This window comes from Zootoca vivipara, chromosome 8 (genome assembly GCF_963506605.1).
Source record: "Zootoca vivipara chromosome 8, rZooViv1.1, whole genome shotgun sequence".
In the NCBI taxonomy this organism is placed as follows: domain Eukaryota; kingdom Metazoa; phylum Chordata; class Lepidosauria; order Squamata; family Lacertidae; genus Zootoca; species Zootoca vivipara.
Window position 1 is genome coordinate 44,693,044 of NC_083283.1, and position 27,710 is coordinate 44,720,753.

Below are 27,710 nucleotides of genomic sequence, written 5' to 3' on the forward strand. Positions count from 1 at the left end.
GCTGAGGCCCTTCAAGCCACACCCACTGAAGGGCTGTTCTAGGCAAGTTTCAGAAACCCTGATGGGGGAGATAGGCCAAGTATCCTGGAAACTGTAGTTTGTATACAATTCCCAGCACTCTTAACAAACTACCTTTCCCAATATTCCTGGAATCCTTAATACAGCTTGTCTGCCTGGGGAGGGTGTGTGTGTGTGGCCACACTCTCAGGCAGAATTTTTACCCGTGCTTCAGTACTTAAGGCTCTGGAAGAAGTGAGTAACCTTTCTTCAGGCTTTTCAAGAAATCCTAATAAAGGTATTGGTCAACTCACACAAATGAAATTTGCACGTGCACACACCACGGCCAGTAGGCATCCTTGCACTTTTTTTTGGCCTTCCTTCTATCTACCCTCAATTTAGGCTCAGAGCCAAATCTCTCGCTTGTAAGTGCTGCTTGCTGCAACATGCGACGCCGAGCAGGAGCGCGCGCTTCTCAACGCCCGGCTGCATATCAATTCACCATAGTTGCTAGGTCAGCCGCTTGCGGTGTAACCGAAGCGGACGAGGGAATTCTCCGAGGGGGCAATGATGAGAGGGCAAAGCGTGCAAGCTCCGAAGGAGAGCAGGCCTCGTGCTGCTGCTGCTGCTGCCTGGCTGGCTGGCAGACTGCCGCGGCTCTTACTCAGACGCCGGCTCGGGCGCGGTGCTGCTGCTGCCGTGCCGCCGCCTGCAGCCCTGCAGCCAGCTCTGCTCCAGCGGCTCCGCAAGGCGAGCCAATGATCGCTCTCGTGCAGACGCCGGGGAAGGCCTGGGAAGGAAGTATTGCTGGTGAAGCGATGCGGCTTCGCTGGATTTGGCAGGCATGAACCGCTTTGGGGATCTCACCATGTCCTTCAAGGTAAGCCTTCCCCCAGCCGCGCTACTCGGCTTCTTCTTCATCTTCCAAGTGCTCCTGCGGCTGTGACCTGTTATCACTGCAGATACCATGGCAGGCCTGGCTCAGCGGCTGCCTCTGGCTTTGCGGGGCAAGCTGGGCTCCTCTCTTTTCTAATAAGCGCCAATGCAGCTGGCGGGAACCAGGTGGCTGGCTAAAGCAATGTTTGCTTTTTTTATTAAACGGCGATCGGGGTGGGGGGAGTGTTGAAAGGTTAAGCATGTGGCGTGTGGGCGAGGCATTCATTTTCAGGCTTGGTTTGAGACTGAGCTGCGGTCTCTGTGTGTGTGTGTTTTAAACTGAGCGGTGCCAAGAAACGATGCCGTCCGCTTCAGGATGAAGCCTTTCACCCAGTAATCCCAGATGTGCGAAGGCTGGCCATGTTGAGTGGTGAGGGAAAAGCTCTCTGTCCATGCACAAAAGCACTCCTCTTTTATCCTGCTAACTATTGCACGTGCTGTGTGGCTGATGAGACCTAACATCAGAAACATGCCCTGTGTTAAACTATTATTTTTCAGTCCGTGATGGTTTTGCTGTGAGCTGCCTTGAGACTTTCTGAATTACTTCTGAGGTAAGAGGTAAAAAAAATATCAGGAATATTAATAATAAGTGTTGTAGGAGGAGGTGTTTTCTGCACAACGCAGACATAACATGTTCGAGGGTATAGAGAAAAGAGTTTGCGCTGAATTATTTATGTATTTATTATTAATATTCCTGATACTTTTTTTTACCTCAGAAGTAACTCAGGAAGTCTCAAGGCAGCTCACAGCAAAACTAACACGGACTGAAAAATAATAGTTTAACATAGCAATTAAAATAATGAACTGTGGATTATAATAATTTCAGTTTGTGTGCAGCCAAGCACCTGCTGAAACAAGTTGGTCTCTGCCATTGACCAGAATGCAAGGAACAAGGAGCAAGCTGGCCTTCCTCCACAGAGCATTGCATATTTTACATGCCACAACCAGAAAGGCCCTCTCTCTTGTATCTTTATGTCTGCCTACCCCCACTTTTGCTCACTATTGTATGAAATTTGAGGCTGTGTTATACAAGAGGGGGGCTGTCAAACTTCCTGCCCCCAGTCACATATTGAAAAAAACAAGTTGAAAGTGTTGCACTGACTGCATAGCCTTGCCCCATGGTGTCGACATGTGCACCAGCTATAGGATTCCCTGTCTGAGTGAGATCCCTAGTACATTTCCACCAATACTGTCTCCACTGTCAGGCAGGGATCTGTCCTGTTCCTTGTTACTTGATCCTTTTAGCTGGAAATTCTGAGTAATAGTTCTGAAAAATGAAGGTGATGCTTGTCAGTTGTTCCTACTTGGATACACTGCTTAGTCACAACAGAGAGAGCGTGTTATTGCACTAGGGTGGTAATAAATTAAGATAGGCCGGACTTCAAGTATTGCAGCAAGAAGCCTAAATTCACATAATTCACCCAAGTACATAAAAGAGAGGAGAATTATAGCTCATCAGAAAACAAGTGACAATTGATAAACAGAAATTTTCACCTGAAAGTGTTGCTCTCTGGTCTCTATATTATGCGGTTCATGTATTCTTGTTTCTTTAAACAGATACTTTCAAGTTCAATAATGTTTGCTAATATTTAATATTTCTCTTCAACCTGCATCTTATTTTGTTCATTTGTATGATTGTGTGTTTTTATGAGCGCTTATTATTGGAGTGCTGGAAAGCTAGAGTGCACAAGCTTCCAAAGAAGAAAAAAACAAGCACAATGACAGAAAGATACGAAGCTGTTAGTACATAGTGGTTCAGAGAAAATAAGCTTTTCCAGAAACAGGGTAGTTGGATTTTCCTCAGGAAATGGGCGACATCTCAACATTCCCCTAAAAACAACAATTATGTCATCTGGAGAGGATCTGTCTTTTCCCTATGCCTTTGTTAAGCTTTTACCCAGATAATTTTATTATTTTTGGTTGGTTGATTAAAATTGACATAAATTTGTATAGGAGTAAAACAATAGAACCCACCCACCCCTGGTCTCTGTTTTTGGAAAAGATGCACATGTGTCACATCCAGCTCCATTTTAGAAGAAGCATTCCCTCCTGTGTAGAAGAGAAAGAGGTTTCTTCTTCTAAGGTGACACCTGCCATGTATTGTAATTGTAATCTTTAAAACATCTAATCGGTTTCGCGATTCACAAGCAGCAAGTTTTTAATTGATTAAAACATTTTTATTGAGTCACTACACTGAATAATTATCTGAATATTTAAAGCCCAGCCTTTTGGAATTTATGGCCATGGTCTTAGGGTGCAGTGGAATTGTATTGTTCCTTCTCTAGGTTGCCACATGGCTATCTATGACTCTGCCTCATTTTAGCCATTCCACCAGCATGACAACGTAGCTTGTGTTCCTCTAGTATATCGGGGTGTTGGTTCTGCCAGATTTTATGCCCCCTTAGCTGCTGTATATTGAATATAGGGTTTTGCCCTAAAAACTATTATTGTGTGCTTGTTTCACTATGGTCTGATCCCTTTCTGTTCTGATGCATATCTTAGCCACCCTTTTGTGACCAAGGGTGTTACAGGTGAGCCAGCTTGGTGTGCTATGTGTGGTCTTTCTAGAGCAGAGCTTTCCATACTTTTCATGTTGGTGACACGCTTTTTAGACATGCAAAATTTTGCGACACAGCAATTCAGTTTTGCATCATTTCACGACACAGTGATTCAGTTTTACTATCAAACTAGAGGTTATACTAACCCCTTTCCAGCCCTGGGAGGAGCCTGGGGAGCATTCGCGCGTCACACCTACACACTGCAGCCGACACACTAACGTGTCACGACACACAGTTTGGAAAGCTATGTTCTAGAGTATAAAATAATCAGCAAATTTTTAATGACTCTATGCTTGTATTAGTGTGTAGGCCCAATACCCACAGGGTAAGAAGCTGTTCTTCGAGAGTCAAATGGATGGAGACCAGCTTTCCTTTGTGGAACAGCTGTGTTTCTGTTAACCACTTAAAGAAAACAAATCAGAGAACATGCACTGTTAAAAGCAAAGGGCCCTTGCCAGGAAAGAAGAAAAAAGATCCTTACTAACAAGACTTCACAGATATCCCCACGTTTGTACAGAATAATCTGATTTTTGTTGTGTTTTGGTTTTGTTAACAGAAGGAGACACCACTTGCAAATGCTGCGTTTTGGGCTGCAAGGAAAGGAAACTTGGCACTTCTCCAGCTGCTCTTGAACAGCGGGCGTGTGGATGTGGACTGCAAAGACAGTGTAAGGACTTTGTGCATGACAGGAACAGATGATTTGCATCTGTTTGCATAATCTGGTCTAGCGGGAGAGTGGGGAAACTTGACATGAATGCATTATTTTCTTCATATTGAGTGTGCTCAAAAGCAGGAGTCATACAACACGTTACATGGCAATTACACGTTACATAACTGGGACTCCTCTTGCACTTTTATTTTTCTTAAAAAAGCAGTTTGCACACCTTCCAACAGTTTGCAAACTCTCCAACATATTTCAGCAGAAAATTGAGACTCGCTGATCTGGAGTGCTGGGATTCATTTTGCACAGGAGCCACAAACCCTAGCATCCTCTTGTGCTCAAAGTATGGGAACTTTCAATAGTTACTCAGCAGGGATCACAAAACATTTTGCGTGTGCCAAAAGGCCTTCCCTTCTCCATTGAGCAGGTGCAGAGAAATGATATACAGCCTTCAGGATTGCATGGCTTTCTATCATTATATTTTTAAGATAATGAGTTTGTATTTCTTTATGCCCAGCTTGGTTCAACAACTCTTATGGTAGCCTCATTCTATGGTCACAAAGAATGCGTGCGAGAATTGGTGCTGCAAGGAGCTGATATCAACCTTCAGAGAGAGGTATGGTAGAATTCTGAATTTTAAAAGGGATTGCAAGAAAGACTGGGCCAAAATGCAAGATTCATGACCTGTTATATTGTGAGAACTTGTGGCTGTCCGCAGTGAGTGACATACATGAGGTCAGCAAGTTTGGGTCCTGGTTAGTAGATACAGCTAAGGGCCCCCAAAGAGGAGCAATAGGATGTCATAATTCCCCAGTTAGTACGATCAGTTCCTGACGTAATAAGCCACGATATGCATGAGTGTTGTGTACTTGCATACAGTCCCTATGCAAAACAAAAATAAGCCAGGAAACTCAAATTAACCATAGATTTCCATTTCATATAAACCAGGAACAACATCGATGACTTCTAAAGAAGAGGATTCGGAAGTCAACTTTCATTTAATTTAAAGTTGGCTTTTGAATCCTGGCTTATTTGGAATCCACCTTAAGACCCCAGTTTGCACTTAACAGGAAACTCAGATTAACTGTAGCTTCCTGGTTTATTTCTTTGCTTATGGGGAGCTAGCAAGAGCAAAGGGGGTTAACTGGAGGTGTACGAAGGTCATACATAACCTAGCCAATTAAGCCTTGGGTTAAATTGTGTAAATGCAGTCAGTATCTTTGACTGATGACAGGACTCAGAAATGAGTCAGAATAGTGGAGTTGATATTTTGAATTTCCTTGGTTACTTGGTTACTTATCAATCTCTTGCTGTAGGGTTGTCAGCCTCTTATCTGGCTTCTGTACAAGCAGGAGACATCATTTGCCATTAAACAGCAAGCGGTGTGTAGTTCAACTCAGACTTAGCCTGACAATTGGAGGATGCTATTCTCCCAGGATGGTGCTTCCAATCCCCCTCCATCATTATAGCATTTTAATCAACTTTCCTAACAGCCTTTTAAGTGCCTGTCTCAAAAGGACTACAGGATATAGTGACAACCACATCCTCATTTTAACATATCCTGTTCTATGCACAGCTTTTAATTGCAGCTCTCACTGTTGCTTTTTAAACTCAGAGAAAGTTAATCACCAGTGGAAGTTGACACCTTTTCCATGGTAGGGTGCTCCTCTGTTTTGCATAGCTGTATGACAGGCAGAAATGCAACAGGTGGAGATTTCCTTATCAAAGCATCTCTGCACTGGGAAAAGCTTCCAAACATTAATTTTTCACCTGTCATGCAGATATTAAATGCACAGATACCTTATGAGAAGGAGTGGCAACCTTGATTTGGTGATACCAGAATTCCCTCCAGTAGCAAATAAGTACAGTAGTCTGTCTAGGCCTGCATTAGAATTATTCAGAAACTTAGCATCTTGACACTGTACCAGGAGCCTGGAGTCATTTTTTCCTGATAACAGAGAACAGGTATATGTCTAAAGGATGACACAATTCTCATCTATTTACAAAATATGTGTGTATACCTGTCTTGTTTACCTAAAATTAGGATAGTGGTCCCTTTGATGACATCTACAAATTGCAACATTACCAGATCTACTGGTAGATAATAGGAGTTTTCCTAGATGAATTTAAAGATGGTTAGAATTGCTTTAGAAGTTGCTGGTATGAGGCTTTCATCCAACAAAGCCCTTAATGTATGTGAGCAGCTCCATTATCTCAGTGTACTTAAGCATCTGATAAAGAGAACTAGGAGAATAAAGCTAGCATGTCCACTTGACCTAACTCTGAGAAGCTCGTTTGAAGTATTCCTTCAACAAGAGGAAGGCATAGCAACAGATCTCGCTAAACTTATTTTAATGTATCCCGTTTGATGTACAGATGACCGGTTTGCCATATGGTTGCATGCATGCTTTTGTAGCTAACCACTTGGTAAACACTTTAATGTATTTGTTCCCGGATAACTTGGGATTGTGGTTTAAAACAAACTCTGGATGGTTATAATACATCATCAAATCATGGGTTATGAAACTGGCTTCAGAAGCTCTCCCCACTGCCATGCAGGAGGAGAAAAAGGGAGGGGGAAGCATGCAACCCAACTCATGTGCACATAGCACTAACTAAACCATGGTTTAACATTATGTGTGTACTAGGCCGCTGCCTTCCTTTTCCCTCACAGCTGTGTTACAGAACTTTAACAGGTTCTGTTTTCTCAGTTGTTCTATCCCCAAGCTATGAAAAGTGGTATCTTGAATTTCGACTTTGTTACTCATTTTGAAAGTTTAATATTTTTTTAAAGTGTTGGCTGGGAGTGATGGGAGTTGTAGTCCAATACAACTGGAGGGCAGAATGGTTGGTGAAGGCTGTCCTGAATAGAATCATGTGGGAATGTTTTAATTGAAGATTAACTGCTGCTAGATATGAGAATTTGGAATTGTACATTTCAAGCATTACCAACTTTAAAATAAGGTTTTAAAAGACATTGTTATGTAGATTAAATGAAATGTACTTACATACCTAATCCATGGGCTTTATGTTTCTCTTTTTCAGTCTGGTGCCACTGCCCTGTTCTTTGCTGCACAACAAGGTCACAACGATATCGTGAAGTTTCTCTTTGAGTATGGAGCCTCCACAGAATTTAAAACCAAAGTAAGAGATTGTGCTTGGCTTTAACATGATGGTGAATTTTGGCAGGCAGGGATTTGGCATGGAGAGCACGCGAGAGGCCCATGATATAATTTTGCTTCTTGCCACACAGTTCTCTGGCAGGACATATGTTCGGCTCAGGCTTTTACTGCTCCATTTTCATTGTATGTGTGCTGCTCCATTTCCTAATAATTTTTACTCTTTCCATTGCAAAAGGGCAGAACCAAAGCTGACCAGATTGGTTGTCTCTTTTATGCTACCCAGTGGTGTGAAGTCAAGAAGCAATATCTAAAATGAAAAAAGAAAGAAAGACAGAAAGAGGCAGCTCTGCTTGGAAGTCAAGTTGTATGGAATTTACAGCTGCAGGCATTCAGGCAGCTGAATTTTTTTGAAAAGATGCTGTCATTTCATGTTTAACATGACAGGAGTAGCTACTGTATACCTGCCAAGATAAGACTAAATAACGCATGTGCTTTAGGCTGTCAGATGACCGTGGCCTGAATTGTGAAAGAACTGACTCCTTTCTGTAGTCAATGCCACATGCACAATTGCTTTAGGCAAAATCTGTTTCTTTGTGCTAGCATGAAATCACCTATGGCTCATGCAAAATGCGCTCGTCTCACCTTCACCTTTTCTACTCTTGCGCTATATTCTTCATATTAGGGAAGAGTTGAATGTAGGGCAATTTTCCTGTCAACTTTTGCTGTTGGCCACCTGTTAAAACAATTTCTGACTGAATTTAACTGAACGGAAGCAAACAAAGCACGGAAGTGCACAGATTTGGAAGAGATCTTAGAGTGCTAAGGAAGGACAGATCCACAGAACTGAAGCACCAGTTCCTGTCCTTAGTTTTATGGGACTTAGAGTCTGTGGCTGCATTAGTCTCGGAAACAAGGGTGGTATCCAATTAAGTTTTACTTAGAGTAGACTCATTAAAATTAATGGACCTAACTTAGTCATGTCCGTTAATTTCAGTGGTTCTCCTCAGAGTAAAACTTAGCTAAAGGGCCCCTGACCATCAGGTCCAGTCGTGTCCGACTCTGGGGTTGCGGTGCTCATCTCGCTCTATAGGCCGAGGGAGCCGGCGTTTGTCCGCAGACAGCTTCCGGGTCATGTGGCCAGCATGACAAAGCTGCTTCTGGCGAACCAGAGCAGCGCACGGAAACGCCGTTTACCTTCCCGCCGGAGCGGTCCCTATTTATCTACTTGCACTTTGATGTGCTTTCGAACTGCTAGGTGGGCAGGAGCTGGGACCGAGCAACGGGAGCTCACCCCGTTGCAGGGATTCGAACCGCCAACCTTCTGATCAGCAAGCCCTAGACTCTGTGATTTAACCCACAGCGCCACCTGGGTCCCCTAGCTACATACATACTACCAAATGACAGTATTCCAGCCTAGTGCACAAAACTGTGTTGAACTTGTTTTGTTACATTTATTTACTTCTGGATTCTTTCCCTCACCAAAACCTTATTTTTTATTTCTTTCATACACGTTGGAAACCAAAGCCCAGCTTGAACATCACACAATAATTTAGCATGATGAGAATGAGCCTAGCTGAGCCTTTGGCTCTGCTGCAGTGCAAGGAGGAGTTTGGAAGCTTTTTCTTCATTTCCCCTCCTTTATTAATCACAGCTTGTTGTGTTATCTGAACCTCTCAGATTGTGGTTGATCATAATTATGAAACTGGCTTATTTCAGCAAACTACTGTAGTTAAAGTTAGCTAGGTTTAGAGTCCAGATATAATGTATAAGCAGGAAATTTATCGAACTCTGCACAGAGGACATGCACAAGTTCCCCCTTGCAAACGTTTAGAAGATAAAAAAGCAAGAGAGAGGAGAATTGTGGGTATTTCTTTTCAGAACTTAATGTAATATGAAAATCTATAAAAAGTCAGAATGCCAGTGAGAGAGAGGGAAAGAGTGAAAGGGAGCACTCTCTCACATTAAGGCATGCACGGTATTAATGCTATTTATATACCGCTTAATTATCCAAGGTCTTAAGTGGTATACATAAGGATGTAGCCTTCTGCATTCATGTGGGTGGGTAGGTAGTCAGCAGAGATTGGCTTTTGCTTTCCTTCCAGATTGCACAGTAGCATGGCAATGGCAGTATTCTGAAGTAGTGTTATTGGGGTGTGCATGTGGGGGTGGGGGGAGGACTGCAGCAAGGGAACCAGAAAAATTATAGAGCATGCACAGCTCTTTGTAGCACATTGCACTGCATGTTGGTTTGTAAGAAAAAAAGGATTTTGCAATAGCTGAAACAAATTGTCATTATTGTTCGTGAAATGCACAGCATCAGCAATATGATTTCTGCCTTGGCTTTTCTGGTTTGAAAAGATCTCGCATGTGTAACGCCAGCATTATGCAAAAGTCTCTGCTCTGATTTGCTGATGTGCAATTGTGCCAGGATGGTTTTCATTTCTCTGAGTTTCCAGCGTATTTGCCAGAGACAGCGGTGCAGCCTCAATTTCTAATTCACTACAGATGTAGCCAAAATTGTTCCAGAGTTAACATAAACAACTACATCTAGTACAAAAAATTATGAGGAATGTGAAACACCTTCCCTAGGAAGCAGTGCTTGTCATGACTTTTTAGATGAGGAGGAATAGAGAAATGTCTTAAGTGTAGGAATAAGCATTCATCCTGATTTGCCTGCAGGGTGTTTTATACGTTTTTCCAGTTAATCATTTGTTCATTTCACACTTTTCAGTGCCACCTTCCTTTCCAGAAAATGGTCTGTTTCTTTTTTAAAGTGGATTTGTTACAGACCTCAGTACCCCTGTGGAAGCAAGTTGCTCACTGGCAGCTCTCCGTGGTGCTACAACTACCAGCCTTCACCTGTGGGAACTTGGTAGAACATGGGCCAAAACAGCTATTTTCATTGCTGACAGACCAACTGAACTGCTTCCATCTCAGCCAACTTTAAGAGTGGTTTTTACCTCTCCCCATGCTTTTTTCCTTTTGTGTCATGTTTGCATGGAATAACTTCTTTGTAAAATTCATCTGCAAACCATGCTTTGAGGCTTTGCAGCTGGAGAGCTGGATAAAAATGTGTTAAATGAATATACCCCCCCACACACACACATTGCTTACCTCGTTTACGTCTGCCCATCAGTAATGTCACTTTAATTTTCCCTCAGCCAGGCTTCAAATGCCCTGCTAAGAGAAAAAGTAAAAAAGGAAAGAGACTTCCTGGAAATACATAACCAGGGAGCAAGATGGCTCACTTCCTTTGACTTGCTTTCTCTTTTAATTGCGCCTCCCAGTTCCCAACTGCATGATGTGCATAGCTGCCAAGTTTTCCCTTTTCTCGCGAGGAAGCCTATTCAGCATAAGGGAAAATCCCTTTAAAAAAGGGATAACTTGGCAGCTATGGATGTGTGAAAGGGCAGGCCTTACTTCAAGAGACTGATATAGTTTCTTTTTACATGACAACTCATAGAATTGTAGAGTTGGAAGGGACTCTTGAGGATCATCTAGTCCATCTAGTCCAACTGCCTGCAATGCAGGAATACTCAGCTGGCCATACAGGGATCAAACCCGCAATCTTGCCGTTAGTAGCACCATGCTTTAACCAACTGAGCTAGCCCAGTTATCAAAGTGAAATGATGCGAAAATGAATTACAATGCCGTGAAATGATGCATGTCTAAAAAGTGTGTCACCAACATTAAAAGTTTGGAAAGCTCTGGCTTAAATTCTGCCACTGCCGGCAGCTTCCCCTGGCATTATCTGCAGCACTTCCATTTGATTTCTTCATTGCTATTATTGTATCGTATTGAAATACAAGACGTAGGTGGTATTCTACAGCCTTTGTCTTTTTCCCTTCTCTTGTGCCTATTTTGTGCTTTCTTTTTACTCCCCCCCGCCCTTCCAGGATGGAGGCACTGCTCTGTTAGCTGCGTGTCAGTACGGGCACATGAGAGTGGTGGAAACGTTGCTGAAGCACGGTGCCAACGTTCACGATCAGCTTTATGTGAGTTTACTTGAAATTGGCCTTCAGCCATTCTGACCCTCCCTTTCCCCTGGAATGTTCAAGGTTTAAGGAAACCTTTCCGGGATTCATTTTTTCTGTTAATGAGAAAGCAGAGTGCTTTGTAACTGGTGTTTCTGTGCTACTTTACGTGCTGGAAAGGAGTTGGTGGAAAATTCAAAGCTTGCCCAGTATGCCAGCTCCTCCTTACACTTTGAGCCATTCTACACATTACACAGAATGAGAAGGCAAAATTATAAGCTGTACGTGTTTAATATTGCACATGGAGATAGGGAATAATGGAAACTGCCTTTTATGAAGTTTCCCTGCAGAGAGCTCTCTTGTGCACCCAAGCCCAGGAGAGGGGCAGCTGCTTCAAACAGCTCTTTTGAGAAGCTCTTAAAGGCAGCCCTTTATGCAGGAAATGTAATGTGGGGTCTGCCTTTAAGCGCTGTTTGAAGCATCTCACGTACTTCTGCAAGTCGGTGGGTGGCAGCAGGGGAGAGGGTGGTGGAGATTCTCCTCTCCCACCTGTTGCTGCTGCCCACCTGGTCATAGGAGAAGCATGTGTGCTGCTTCAAATAACACTTTTGGATAGGATATGAACTATGTAATGTACTTTAAAGCAATGATTGAAAGTAAGTAGTTCTTAAAACCAAAAATCTGATTAGCTTCTGTTGCTCAGCAGCACTCGCAAAGGACTTCCACAAGAGGCAGACTTCAAATGCACATTTGCTGGAACCATTACTCAGAAGCACCAGGGTTTATTATTTAATCTTTAAATTGATTACATAAAAGACTGGAAGCAGACTAATTAAAGAGCAAGCTTGCTTTTTGTGTTCATCAATGCTGCAGAAATGTATTGATAGTTATGAAAAAGATACTTCAGTATACAGTATAAGCAGTCTTGTGCTTGTGGGCTAATGGAGGAACGGAAGAGTTCAGTGGTTCTGTTAAGAAATCTTTTTTTGCCAGCTTAAAAGCTAATAAAATGTTTTATTTAAAATATTAAGGACGGAGCTACTTCCCTTTTCCTGGCTGCCCAAGGTGGTTACCTGGATTTAATTCGGCTATTGCTGTCTTCTGGAGCAAAGGTCAACCAGCCAAGGCAGGTAATGTTCAGCATTGTTAAGACGCATACAATGTTTTAGTTACCCTCCCTTATTTATTTTTAAGATTGATATTGTCTAGATTTTTCCCTTCATCTACTCATGTGTTAAGACTAACCAGCTGTTCCTTGGTGGCTCCCTACATTCCAGTTATTGGTGTGCCTTTGATATGGAAGTTAATATTTGATCAAATTTGGATACATGTGCTGCTGTTGGGTTTTCTATACAGACTGCCGAGGTTGTAGTTTAACTTCCTCTAATACTTGGCATTTCTGGTTATGCATTCTTACTTAGATTATAGGCATTTCCTTGAATCTGTGCCATGGAACAGTTGAAGGAGGTATGTGTGCCCTGGAATCCTTAGAGGACACAAAAATCAGAAAGTTAGGCAAGAAATTTGTTTTCTCTCTCCAACAAGACCAGAACAGGGGTGGAAAAATCTCAGGCATGTGGACCATATGTGGCCCTCCTGGGCTTTGTCTGGCCCTAAGCCATGCTCCCTGCTCAGGCTGCACCTTTTCACTGACCCTTTTCTGTGCCTTTCATGAGTGCCTTTGCCTGGCTGGAAGGTGTCTGTGAACTGTGGATAATATGCCTGTTGCTTGAACCCTCTGCATGTGTACATGTGAAAAAGCCTGTTCACTTTCAGGGCTCTGGGATGTAACATATCCCCACCCATTTTTGCCTTTGGCCCTGCCCATCACTGGCATGGGGACCAAGGAAGGTTCCCCATGAGGGACTGCAGCCCTTGGGCTCAAAGAGGCTCCCTACTAACAGGAAATGCCAAGTGCCACAGAAATCCGGCTTAAGTCCAGAGCTACCTACTGACTGAACTATATTGCACCAGAGGTTATTTTCCACCAAGAGTAGAGGAAGGTGTAAATGTAGGAAATTGCAGGTTCTGGGTAAGTAGGTTCCTTAAGCATTTACATTCACAGGTCGCTGATAACAAGCATGAACTCAAGTGACGTGGCTTCTCATTTGGTATTTCCAGGCACACAAAGCCACAATTAACTATAGGATGTGTAAAAATCATGTTAGCATCCTGTGTTTCCTTATTCCTATAATATAAGAAGAACCCTCCTGGATCAGGCCAAAGACCCATCTCATCCTGTTCTCACAGGCCAACCAATTCCCCATGGGAAATTCAGAAGCAGGACCTAAGCGCAACAGCACTCTGTTCTCCTGCAGGTTCCAACCACTGAACCATACTGCCTCCGCAAGTGGCGTTAGAACATAGCCATTGTGGCTGGTAACCTCTGATAGCCTTGTTCTCCATTCATTTGTCTACACGTCTTGAAAGCCCTCTAAATCTTGTGGGAATGAATTCCATAGTTTAAATTTGCACTGTGTGTAGAAATTTCTTTTGTCATTATTGAATCTCTTTAACATTCAGCCTCACTTTGATAGACTATATCTGAACTTTTTCCAGTTCTACAGTATCCCTTTTGAGGCTGCTGTCGTTATGCTTTTTTCACTTTGCATCAGCCTATCCACAGGGTTTCAGTTGCTTCTAACAAGAAGTAATTGTTATTGGATACTACCACCTTGAAAAGCAGGGCCCAAAGCAATCTATTCCACAAGTAACCCTGTCACCTCCTCAGTTGCCAGATCTACTGTTGACTCAGAAGGTTATCGCCTAAACTAACAGGTTTACTGCAGCTGACAGTCTTATAAGGTTACTAATTCTAGGAAACACTGACACCTTGTGACACTGAACTTAATTACCTGCGTCAATTTTGCTAGCTGTTAACTTCTAGACTGAGTGTTTACAGGAAATGAGATAAGATAAATCCTGCAGTCCTATACATATCTATTCAGTGGGACTTAGTCCTGGATAGTTGTGTACAGGATTGCATCCTAAGTGCCTTGTTTGGTTCCCACTAAGGTCCATGAACTCCTGCCAACCTAGCAGTTCGAAAGCACGTCAAAGTGCAAGTAGATAAATAGGTACTGCTCTGGTGGGAAGGTAAATGGCATTTCCATGCGCTGCTCTGGTTCGCCAGAAGCGGCTTAGTCATGCTGACCACATGACCCGGAAGCTGTACGCTGGCTCCGTCGGCCAGTGGGATGAGCGCTGCAACCCCCGAGTCGTCCGTGATTGGACCTAATGGTCAGGGGTCCCTTTACCTTTTAAGGTCCATGAAAGCCTTTGCATTTTTTCTTTGTATTAATATTTCCAGTTGTGGCCGGCATCAGTTTGTCTCAGAAGACAGTGGAAGAGTGTGCCTTTGTGGGTAAAGTCAAACTGTTGGAGAGTTACAGTGCCTGCTGTGGCTGCAGAGACATGTTTTATTGCAGGTGGGGCAGATGAATGTGTTTGCTTTTGCTGCTATAGGTGCACCATGGCATTTCTTCTCTCTGTACTCCTCATCACTGAACAGATCAAGAAATAAGCATTTCAAATCTTCCCCAATTCTACCATTTGATATTTAAGAAACCTTGGTGACACCATCCACAAACCAATATTTTTACCAACCCATGGTTGAAAACATACACAAGCTAACCACAAAATTTAGCTGCTGCACAGCATGAACAGCATGAACAAACGCCAGTTCCCTCGGCCTATAGAGCGAGATGAGCGCCGCAACCCCAGAGTCGGACACGACTGGACCTGATGGTCAGGGGCCCCTTTACCTTTATAAGATACAGTGGTACCTCGACATCCGAACAACTCAACTTCTGAAGGTTTCGACTTCCGAAGTCGACAACCCCGGAAGTCTTTTCGCCCTGCGCACACGCTCTGCACCTGCGCAGAAGCGGCGTGCGCGGTCGGTGCATGCACAGAAGCGCGAAATCGTGCTTCGCACATGCGAACCGAAGACTTCGACTTACGAAGACGGCCGTAGAATGGATCGTCTTCGTAATTCGAAGTACCACTGTACAGGTATAAAGATGCTCATTTCTCATCTCGGCAGAATTATATATTCTATGGTTGGAAAACTCTTTGGGTTTTAAAAAAAAGAAGATGCAAGGCTTTTGTAAACTGAATTGGGCACAGGAAGTATAACTCAAGAAGCTCCTCTCCCTCAGCCTTGTTTTTCCACTTCAGCACTGTATTATTTTTGTTTAAAAAGAGTCCTTCAAAAGAATACAGAACTACACTTTATGACCTGATAAGAAACAAAATAGACTCTTGTATGTGGTTGATAGCATTCTGCGTTAAGCTTTATAAGGAACCAGTACTTCCTGCTTCTTAAACTTTGGTATAGCATCTGATAATAATTAAGGCGTCTAAAACAGAGAAAATACTGTTTGTTATACAGAGTACTGTTTTCATCTTATTAAGTTATTGAACATTTCATTTGCACTGTTCAAACATTTATTCAGCTGCAAGGACATGCTGAAATATATAGATTCTGTTTGCCTGTTTGCATTCCCTGAATGCTGAGCTGAACATGATGTCCCTTCTCCAGGGGGAAATGGGTTTTCATCAAGGATTCAAGTTCATTTTGTCCTTGAGTTCCAGCCAGAATCTTGTGGTGAGCTGCCAGAGCTGTTCAGCGTGCTGCCTGTATCAAACTGATTGGTCCTGTTTTGCATGTTATTTCGTCTTCTTAAAGGATGGGACAGCTCCATTGTGGATAGCCTCTCAGATGGGTCATAGTGAGGTAGTGCGAGTGATGCTGCTCCGAGGAGCAGAACGAGATGCTACAAGGAGTGTGAGTAGCTGCCTTTTGTTTTGTTGGCTTTATATTAGAAGAAAAGGAGTCAGCAGTACTCTGGGATATGATGGACAGGGGTAGAGAGCCTGGATGTTGTTGGAGTCCACCTCCCATTAGCTTCAACCAGCATGACCAGTCATCAGAAATTATGAGAGTTGGTGTTTAGCAACCTATGGAGGGCTACATGTTCCCCACTCAGATTCTAGAACATCTCAATGGTGTGCTGTGGCAGTCAACACTGAATGAATGAATTTACTTTATTCAGTCACAGACCAGCATAAACAAAACATTTAAATACAGTAAATAGCATAACAATATGGATCTAAGCAAATAATTATTTAAAAATGGGGGCAAAAACCAACCGTAGATTAAAACATATACATAAAATACTTGATTAAGCATAAATAATGAGTGGATAAAACTAATAGAGGAATTAAAAGGACTTGTTAAACAGCTATAAGGGATGGGGCTTCAATAAAACAGATCTAACAATATGGGTCTTCATTTTAGGACTGATTTGTATCATAGACCACCCTTCGACGAATATCTATCTTGGCAGCGCAGAATCTGGTGACTGAATATGTGACTTCTGGACTTTCGTCCTGTAGTAATAGGGAGATGTTGTGTTGTTCTGAATGCCCAGGGAATTTATATAGGGTGGGCTGGATAAACCTGGCCCAAACGTCTATATAATACTTGCAATAAAGAAGGGCATGTTCCGTTGTTTCCTGCAGTCGACACTGCAGAATAGGTTGGCTAGCATCCCTCTCAATTATCTCTCATTGCAAGGGGCATCTTACAACAGAAGGAACAGCTTCTTCTGTTTCCAAGTTGGAGATGTTTTACAAAACCAGAACACAGAAACAAGAAAAAAGCCAAACCCTTTCCTCTTGGTAATAAAAATGTACAGTAAATTAAACAGTTATCCTTTTTCTCTGAGTGGTCCCTGTCACTATCTGCCATGCTACTAAGAAAGATTTGCTAGGTCAGTAGCGACAAAGATGTAGTGCTCAGATCCACTTGTTTATTTCTTATTTCTTAATAGATTACACAGCACGGCCTTGGCACTGAAGGCAAGTTTGAGGGCTGACGCATTTTGGAGGCTCAGTTTAAGATCAAGGCTAAGCTGGATCCAAAGAACCTCTTAACAAATGTTGCATGCCCAGTAGAGTTATTTTTCTTGAGCCTTCTGTGGTAACTGATGGATTTCATAAGGGTCTGCTGTTCAAAATACTGTAAAGTAAAAGCCCACTGGACATACAGTTCACTCAAATGAGTAGAATATAATAGATTAGGATTCTTTATGTTTAGTAAACCACCAACTGCTATTTAAGAAGAAAAATGTGACTGGCTTTCAAGACTCCCAGTCCTTTATCAAGTAAAACAGGTCCAAGCATCTTTTCATGTCCAGGTCCCGTGGTTATCACCAGGTTGCTCCAAGAAGAATGGAAAGCTTCCACCAGCCTTCATTAGCCATTATTATTACTTTTATTATGCACCAGCAGTTCCTGGGGCGGATTACAATTTTAGAATTAAAAACAGTTAAAACAAATGACAATCACATGGAAAAGGGTGGGAAATGACTTCCTGGTTTATGTATCTGTGTGGTGCATACATTTGTGGCTTTCACAATTTCACATTTTTAGGTGTGCCCTTAAAACCTCTTAGTTGTACATCTATAAATGCAATGTGTGTGGCGTTCCTTTTGGCCATAGCAGCCAGCGTGGTGGTGGGGAGCTGCGGACTGCCCTCCTGATACCAGTATTGCAACAGCTGACCTGTTACAGGGTAAAGCAGCAATGGCAAAATTGAGGCTGTGTAGATGCACCAGGGGAAGCACCAGATCTGCCCCAGACTCAATGCTGCCTTGTAACAATGCTGGTGTCAGCAGGGGAACTGGTGCCATAAAAAGAAGGAAGGGGCAGTAGCAATTCTCCTTTTCTCCTCTTTAACCTTACTTAATATTTATTTTGCTGCTGCTTAAGCAGAGGCAAGGCCCTCCGCCTCCCCCCAAGGTCCTACCACGAGTGAAGCATTCTGGGCATGCTGGATGCGAGACTGCCCGTGGCACTGTTATGGTTTGCTGCTGCTGAAGCTCTAAAATTTAGAGGGAAGTTTTACAATAGTAATAAACTTTTTCCTAATAATTTTAGGTAGTAAACTGCAGCAGGGGCACAGGGAGTCTCAGTCATCACTCCTAGAATGCTTTACTCCAAGGAAGGCTTTGCCCTTCAACCTTTCTTGAGTGAGCCAGGGAGCAAGGAGGGGGAGGGCTTCTGGTGGAAGCAAGCATGTTATGCTACATCAGTGAAGGCAAGCCCAAGTTAATAACTACCTGAGCCAGTTGCTTCAGTGTACTGAATTCTAGCTCAGTTCAATAGGACCTATTTCTAGATTAGGTGACTATAGGATCACAGTCTTAGGAATGTTTCAATGACAATATTTTTAAACATTGAAGTCTGCAAAGCTGTGGTATGGGCGTAAGAAAAGCCACTGCCGCTACATGCAGTAAGGGCTTCATGTACAGTAAGGACACTCAAAGCCTGCTTATGGGAGAAATAACATGCTCTAAATGGGCTATAATTAATGGGAGGACCCTTCCCTTATGAATTCTATACAAGGACAAGTCTAAAACAGGACAAATTGTCATCCTCAATTCATGTTTCTTCTTTTTCCTTTCTGTTGTAGGATGGCACAACTGCTTTACTTAAAGCTGCGAACAAAGGATATAGTGATGTTATAGAGGAATTGCTTAAATTCTCTCCTACACTTGGTTTATTGAAGGCAAGTACTGAGAAAATATTTGGGATGCTCAGAACCATAGTTCCCTTGGATGCTGTGGAAGCTCTCACTAATTTCAGTGGGGCTATCACAGAAGATTTCTCAGTTTCACTCAAAATCTTAGGTTATTTCAAATATTTTTCTAATATAGAGATGTTAATGTAAATCAGAGCACGATCCTGGGTCTTTTCTCTATTACATATGCCATGTCTCGAACTCAGGATGGTTAAAGTCTTCTTATGCCCACCCATCTTTTGGAAAGGTTGAAAAAGGCAGCAGCCAGACTCCGCCAGAACCTTTCCTGCATCATTGATAGAGATCTTAGATTTTAAAGTTATGTATTATTATTATTAGCAAATCATCTGCATATAGATATATTTATGTTTTTGTATATACTAGAATGGAACATCAGCTCTCCATGCAGCTGTTCTTGGGGGCAGCGCTAAAGCAGTAGCACTACTCATAGAAGCGGGAGCAGATCCGTTCCTTAGGAACAAGGTAGTGTACTTTTGTTTTAAGATTGTCAGACCTTTGAAACCGAATCTCTTCATAGAAATTCTTATTAATTTTAGCTTGAAGTTTTATATTAGGAACAAATTTTAGCCTGAAGTTTTACATTAAGAACAAAAACAGAGAATAAATTCTCCATGTTGTGTATTTCCATTAGAGGGCAGCACAACTCTTGGGAAAAATTGTTCGCGTCAACCACTTTCATTCAGCAAGGTAATTCTGTAACCTGTTGCAGCAAAATCATCCAAGTGTCAACTCACACCTTTAAAGACTAACAAATCTGTTTGGGTATAAGGTTTTCTGGACATTTCTGTCATTACGGAATTGCACCAACGCTTCTTTTAAATTTACTGGAGCCTCCACGGTATGCTAGAATACAAATCTATGTAGACTTACCAATATAGTATTTTTCCTCTCCAAGGGAGGCCCAAAGTCAATTAATTACAGATCTAGTTTAAATGCTACTGAAGCCTGAATGTAAATTTGAGTGCCAGCTGATCCTGTTCTCATGAGTGCCAAAGGCAATAATCATTATTTTATTGGAAAGAAATCTATAGTCATTCATTCCTGCAGCATAGCATATAGAGCAAGGATGGGGAACGTGGCCTTCCAGATGTTGCTGAACACCAGCTCTGACCATTGCTCATGCTGGCTGGGATTGATGGGAGTTGGAATCCAACAAGGTGTGGGTGGCCACAGGTTCACCATATCGTAGAACCTTTTTGACTCATTTTCTTTCAACTTAAAAGCCAGAAAATGAAAGGCAATAACTTGCACTCCTTACAGCATCTTGATGTGCTCCTTGAAGCAGAATCGCTGCCCTACAGCAGCCCAGGGAAGTCACTAGAATATGATGGGGTAGCTTGCTGAAGACCCCTTTGGATCTGCCCTGGGGATGGGAAATGCAGGGTCCTTCAAATGGCATTGGCCCTAGCCTCAGCCACCATGGTCAGTGGTCAGGGATGTAGTCGAGCAACAACCAGAGGACCATGTTAGCCACCCTAATCTAAGTAATTCCTCACAAGCCTACTTTGAATTATAATCCCTGTTAAACAAGCTTGCTGAAAGGCTCAGTAATACAGCATTGATATAGTTTCTGATGAGAAGTGCATGAGTCCACAGCTGAATGTAGATCAGTGCAGAATGTTGAATGCCAATGCTCCTTTGGGTGATGTTCCTTGAGGTCTGCTGCATGAGAACCAGATGGTGAAAGTCCTTTCTCTGGTTTCCAACCAACTCGTGTCTTGTTTCCAGAAAAATGAACTGCCTTCAGATCTAACAAAAAACGAGTGCATCCTACGGCTCCTGCAGACTAGAGAAAAGCACCGAAAGAGCTAATACAGCTTTGCGTCTCAAGAGAGAGCCAATGAGCCCTGCCCACATTCGCCCTCAAGCAAAGCTAGTTATCCTGCAGAACTGGAAATGTTTTGCTGAGACTCAAGCAACATGCCCCGACTCTTCCTCTTTGAACAGTCAGGATTCTCCATGGAGTGGCACTGCTAAGGTCCTAACACCACTGAACTCACCAGATTTTTGTCTCTGGCTTCAGATGCAGGGAAGACTGGGTCGTTAAGTGACTTTCCTGAATAAGGTCTTCTTCTGTTCCAGAGAAATATTCCTTTGCTGTAGTATTTATCTGTTCCTTGAAGTAAACCTCCTGATCCTTATCAAAAGTTGCACAGGTCTTTTTAGTAGTGCTCTGGCAAGTCCAGTTTGGTCTGAACCCTTCTCAGGATATGCAGGTGGCACAGATGGGGGCACCAGCAGTTTGGTTTCTCATAGTGCTTCAAGCCTTTTATAGCCCATTGGTGTCTTGGTACCAATTAGGCCATTTGCTCACTGGTGTCATGAAGGTTTCTGATAAAAATACGGGATGTTCAGTTACTTGTAGCAGCACTCCCTTGCTAAGGCACACATCACCTGTTATATTGTAGTTGTCACAGTGCAGGGGAGCAGGGTTATCGGGGTGTGTGTGTGTGTGCTTGTGGGAGGGGGTAAGGAAGATGTTGGCAGGGAGGGAGCAAAGCCCAAAGTGGGTGCCACCCCCTTGCGTCTGTCTTCCTGTCTACCCAGTAGGCTGTCAGGAGAGGGTCAGCTTCCTCTTGCTGAATTGAACACCCAAAAGAGAGCTGCTGTGATTAGGCTCAGAGTCACATGCAGCTCTAAGGCTGCCAGCCCCTGTCATGTTGCGATGATATAGCTGTTAGCATTCTTTAATACCAAGGCCCACTTCATAAATTATATTCTTCCTACACACATTAGTATCGAGTGGTGATCTCTAGACAGATTTATTATTGCCTACTTAATGATGCTTTCCATTTATTTATTCAAGACCCATCTATATAGAGATGCTGTCTGTCTGTCTGTCTGTCTGTCTGTCTGTCTGTCTGTCTGTCTGTCTGTCTATCTATCTATCTATCTATCATCTATCTATCTATAGTATCTATCATCTCTCTCTCTCTATCTAATGCCTATCTCATGGAGCTTTGCATCTGTTTGTATATTGCCCTTCATATTATTTATCCAAGTATGGTTTACAATGCATATTAAGTTTTCCTAAATCTAAGAAAAGCATAATGCATGGTTAAGCCCTTACTCAACTGGTTTGTCTACTATTGGATCCCAGAAGGTTTTTGGAACAACGTTGAGCAAGCACAACAATACGCTAGGAAGCCCAACCATGCAGGAAAGGCTAGCAAACACATGTTCTATGCAATTTAAATCAATTTTTGAAGAGTTTTGCTTTCATTCTGGGATGAGATACTTAAAGCAGGCAAAACGATAAATTTTATTTCACATACTAATTATTTAAAATTGCTGCAGGTGTTCAGGATTTCTATGATACTTTAACTGACTGTTAGGGGGAGGGAAGTACGCTACTACTGTATAGGATGGAATAAAGGTCTGTGGCTGGGATTCAACTAAGTTGTTGTGAACAAGCAAAACTCTCTCTCCTCGCCCCCAAATCTGCTCTGGAGGCATAGGGAATCCCAGAGCAGGCTTGGGGGCATGCAGGGAAGGAGAGAGGGCAAAGCCCCATTGTTCCGAGTGAAACTAGCAGTACATTGAAGCCAACCCTATGTGTTCCTGTTAGTCCTTTGGAACATCCCAAGAACAAAGTGAGTAGTGAAAGCCTATTACTCTGTAAAAGAATACAGTTAAGAGTATATTTGTTGGATCAAACCACTGGTCCATCTAGCCCACATAGTGTCCTTTTTCCAACACTGGCCAGCCAAATTTATCCTAGAAACACACGTGACAGCAGCTGTTGTCCACCATTGGTATTCAGTGGCATGCTATCTCTGAACAGCGACATTCTAGTTGGTTAGCTAACAAAATTTACAGAGCACTTCTACAAAAAAACAACAAACCTTTAAGCGGTTCAGGACTGTGTACACATTACTGTTTGCTCTGCATCCCCATTGCTGGTTTTTTAAAGCCGTGTACACACAACATTAGCCACAATTCATATCTATCCTGAAGTTTATTGAGAAATCCCGCTATTTAATGTGTTTTCCTTGAACCATCTTCCATCCAAGCTGAAAACTTAAGGTACAGTCACTTCGCAGTTCAGCTGAGGTGTATGCAGTTGAGAAAGCCATTGCATGCGTGCAGATGATTACTTCCATGAATAGGAGTTCCAAAGAGATTGTTCACTGTGTCCTCTCTGCCCATTTGTGTGGATACACAGCGGGTGACTTAGGAACACATCAAACCTGACTGGTGTGTACGACACCAAACAAAAGCAACTTGAAATGCAGCAGGGAAAACAATCTTGCTGCATTTTAAACTGGTAATGTGTACCTAGCCTACATAAAAGTATACACTATTATAAAGTTTAGCTGTTAAAGCTATTAACCATCAATAGCTTTGTACTGGACTGATTCATTTCTCTATCTGGGTCAGTTGAAAGAATTAGTAGAGACGGTCACCAAGCCTGCAACATATTTTAGGCATGAGAGTCTACCATACAGGTGCTAGAAACATACACAGCATAAATAAATCATCTTTAGTATTTATCAATAAGTGGTGCTTAAAAAAAACCTTGTCTGATAATTTGCAACAGCCTATTTTTCTAGCATAGTCAGGATTGATAACAGGTGCGTTGATAACTCCAGGTGCAATATGACTGAAACATTATCCCAGCTATCAATATAAAGAGACTCTGTTTATTACATATGTATTATAACTTCTTAGTTATAATCCTTTCCCTGTGAACTGCTATGTTAATATGCCACTTCTTGCTAGTTATAACTACTGTAGGTGCCAACCATTGAGGGTCTTGTGTGCTTCTCTAATTTGTTAGAAGTCATGCTACTCAGTTGCTTGTGTCAGAGTGGACATATTTTCAGTGCTAAGGGAAATAAATAGGCATACCATTTGCAAAGGCGGCAGGCTCAAAATTCAGCTGGAATATTTCACTGTTACCTTGGTAAATAATAATGTTTAAAAGACCCACTTTGCTGTTGCTCAACATTATTGAGTCATTTTGACGTATGCTGTAGACTTCAAGGATCATAGCTATTGCAAAACAAAAAGTCTGATCTATAGGAGGAAGGGAAAGAAGTGGTGAAGCAGGGCTCTAATGAACTGCAAACACAGAATGCACTTTTCTAATAATATGCTGTTGATGGTGGTTTTTAAAAAGTGTTTTGGAGCACTATGCTTAGCACTTAGCAAGCTGCTTGTGTGACTTACCATTAATACTGTGATACATAGTTTAATGTTATGGGGTTTTGTTTTGCTTATGTTTGTGTCTGGGTTCATTCTCCTTTAAAAGCTGCTGAATTAACGCCTCTTGCCCTCCCATTTACCTTTGGGATTTTGCCAGGGGTGGTGAGGGTGCCAGGATTGCTGAAAATATCAGATTTTATTTCCCCAGCCAGCAGGTATGCCAATGCTTAACACTGGTTTGGAAGGAAGATTTGTCTACTGTTACATCATGGTTTGAGAATACAACTTATGCTGATTACCAAAGTATTTCTATGACGTTATTTCTGGTATAGTGTTATTTGTTGCATTTATCCATTGCTTTATATAGAAAATGTCTCAAAGTGGCTTACAAACCCATAAAATACAAAACAGCTAAAACATATTTACTGGTATGTCCGATATAGAATGTTGCTTGGTTAAAAAGAACCCTGGTTATAGTATCATGTTTTGATGTAAGTGTAGCTAGTTAAGATGGTGTTGTAGTCAGTCTTATGGAATACCTGTGAAGCCTTAAATTATATTACAAAATCTGGAGCTTCATTCCTTTTGTGACAACCTTTAGTATTTTTTTTGCAATATACAAATGATTCATTTAAAACATCTGACCTATAATGCTTGAATTAAAGGAAGATATAATTTTATAGTTCTACAATAAATTTTGTGTAGTTCAACATTACATGAACTTGGATTGAGCTGTGCTTACTATCATAATCACATTTCCTTCCAGTGACTTAAAGCAGTGTTTCTCAACCTTTTTTGGGCCACGGCACACTTGTTCCGTGAAAAAAATCACGAGGCACACCACCATTAAAAAAGTTAAAAAATTTAACTCTGTGCCGCCCTATATTATAATTATGACTGTAAGAAACACTTGCCAAGTATTGCTTTCCGGCGGGTCAGTGTTGTATATTGGCGGCCGCCAGGCTCGTTTGCACTGAGCTTTCGGAAAGAGGAGGAGAAATATTGCTTTCCGGCGGGTCAGCGTTGGTTATTGGCGGCCGCCAGGCACGTGACAATGCAAATCGCCCTTCTCGTCGCCGCACGTCGCAGCACACCAGCCAGCGTCTCGCGGCATACTAGTGTGCCGCGGAACAGCGGTTGAGAAACGCTGACTTAAAGTGTAAATTGATTCCAGACTGGCCACTTCTTGCTCTCTCTACCCAGACATGTCTCTTTTCACTGTAAGCTATGTGCAGAATTGCAATTGACTTCTATAGTTGTGGAGATAGAGCAGGCATCCCCAAACTGCGGCCCTCCAGATGTTTTGGCCTACAACTCCCATGATCCCTAGCTAACAGGACCAATGGTCGGGGAAGATGGGAATTGTAGTCCAAAACATCTGGAGGGCCGAAGTTTGGGGATGCCTGAGATAGAAGATTGTATGGGCGTACATGGGCGTACCCAGTGCGGGGCAGGGGGGCAGCTGCCCCCCAGAAGCAAAAAAAGGGGGGAAGCTGTTGTCAAGGCAGTTCACCTTCTCAGTCGGGTACACGATCTTGCCACAGCGGGCAGGGCCGTCTTAACTATACCAGCCGCCATGGTCCGGTGCCCTGCCAGGCAGGGCCAGGCACGGCGGGCAGCTGGAGAGCACGGCATGACAGGCAAGGACGCTGCCAGCTGTGCTCTACCTTGGCCTGCTCGGCTGAAGCAAAACGGCAGCAGCGGCAGTGAAGCTGCCTCCGTCGAGGGAATGTATGCAAATGAGGTGCCGCGGAGCATTGTGGGGCAACACTTTCTGTGCTGTGCTCTCTGTGACTTGAAGGAGTGTGGGTTGAAGTTAGCCCAGGTCCAGGTTTCCCTCGACGGAGGCAGCTTCGCTGCTGCTGCCTCGTTTTAATCACCGCTGCCGGTAAAGGAGCAGGCAAGGCAGAAGCGCAAACACGGGTGGCTCCGTGTGCCGCCTCGGCAATGGCTGGAAACGGCCCCCTCCCCTCTGGGGGGCGTGGACATTGACCACGCCTCCTGGGGGATCCCAGCCATGTCATAGCCAGCCAATCGGGTGGCTGGGGGTGGCATGGCTGGCATGCCCCCCCCCGTTTTGATCCTGGGTACGCCCATGTGTGCGTACATACATCCAGCTATGCTCCATGCATGCTAGTGGGCATGACATAGCCATGTTAGTAGAGGAAGGAAAATACCAATAAAAAAATAATGCTGTCCGGTTTTTTCTAAGGTTTGAGACAAGATAGAAGAAGCATGCATCAGGGAGGAAAGAGCAGCAAAATTATTTGATGACGATATCATGCAGCTTCCCTGTAAAAAGTGAGTTAACCAAGAGTGGCAATTCCAGAGTAAATACATAGGGCAGGATTCACCTACTGGTAACAACGCTGGCCAGCAGAAGCCCTGGATAAGGACTTCAACTTGCTTTTCCCACCCCCCCTGAAATTGCCTTGGGGTGGATGGGATCAGGAGAACCCCAATGCAGTGCACAGGGGGGAAAGAGGGGGCATTGTTCTGTCATACTTGTGGAGACAGAACATTTGTCCAAGCACAACACTGAATTCCACCTCAAGTGTGGAAGCACCCACATCTCCCTGCCTTTAAACACTGCCAATGGAAATGAGAGGATACTGTCAAAATGTTGCAGTGTTTGAACAGCAGTTGGATTCCGCTTATGACAATCTAACCAAAGATGATGCAAATGTAGCTGTTTCTCTTAGCGATACATGATAGTGTACAGAGATAGGAACTTGCTCCAGAATATTTTCCCATTTCAGTATTATTTTTCTCATGCCTTTGCATATTGCTGTGTCTTTGCTAAATTATGTGCAATTCAGTTTCTTTCCTCAGATTACTTTCCCATGTAATAATTAAAATTAAAATAATGCTTAGCTTGTCTTTGCTTTTTTATATTCAGACGCTGAGAGGCATTTAGTATGCAGACTGAATATGAATCTAACAGAAACTTCATTTGAATAGGGCAGTTCCCTGATTTATACTAACACCTACTTCTGTTAACAGCCACTCTACCGGTATTTTGAAAATTCATCCTAAACTTGAAACTTGGGTTGGTATTCATCCAACCCACTTCTGGTATTCATCCACTTCTGTATTTCCATTATGAGAAACTCGGTATCTTGAAAAGTATCCTGCAATCTTCCTTGAAATATCTGGATTGATGACTAATAATAATAATAATAATAATAATTTATTTATACCCTGCCCATCTGGCTGGGTTTCCCCAGCCACTCTGGGCAGCTTCCAACCAAATATTAAAAACACAATACAGTATGTTTTATTATTTATTAAACTTAAATCTCACAAAGGAAAGCAGGGTGGTAAAAACACTAATCATAAAATACTGTAATACAAATTTAAAAATCTAAAAACCACTATATATTCTCACAGTTAACAATTTCAAAGTTGTCAGGAACAGTATATTTCAGCCATCAAATGTCTGCTAAACAGGAAAGTTTTTTAATGCCTCCTGGAAGTTGATAATAAGGGAAATAAATGCAGCTGATTCTACAAATCGGGAACCACCAGTGGGAAACACCCTCCCTTAGTAGCCTGAGTCACTTTCTTCCTTGTGAATACTGTACATATGTGGCTTGCAGAAGTGCCCTAATTTGCACTTTAAACACCAAGCTAAGAGCTATGTGCCCCACCTGTTGTTTGCTGCAGTATCCCAACATACCTACCTCCAAGCTGATCTACCTGCAA

At 42.7% G+C, this 27,710-nt stretch overlaps 1 protein-coding gene across 1 annotated transcript; it reads left to right on the forward strand.

The window, feature by feature from the left end:
- The first annotated feature begins 679 nt into the window (after positions 1–679).
- Positions 680–27,710, forward strand: ANKRD29 (ankyrin repeat domain 29). The gene is made up of 10 exons (XM_035125888.2): positions 680–877; positions 4,048–4,158; positions 4,670–4,768; positions 7,198–7,296; positions 11,171–11,269; positions 12,280–12,378; positions 15,939–16,037; positions 18,729–18,824; positions 19,221–19,319; positions 20,586–27,710. Exons 1-10 carry the CDS (start codon positions 842–844, stop codon positions 20,667–20,669), a joined length of 921 nt encoding a protein of 306 aa, XP_034981779.1. The 5' UTR covers positions 680–841; the 3' UTR covers positions 20,670–27,710.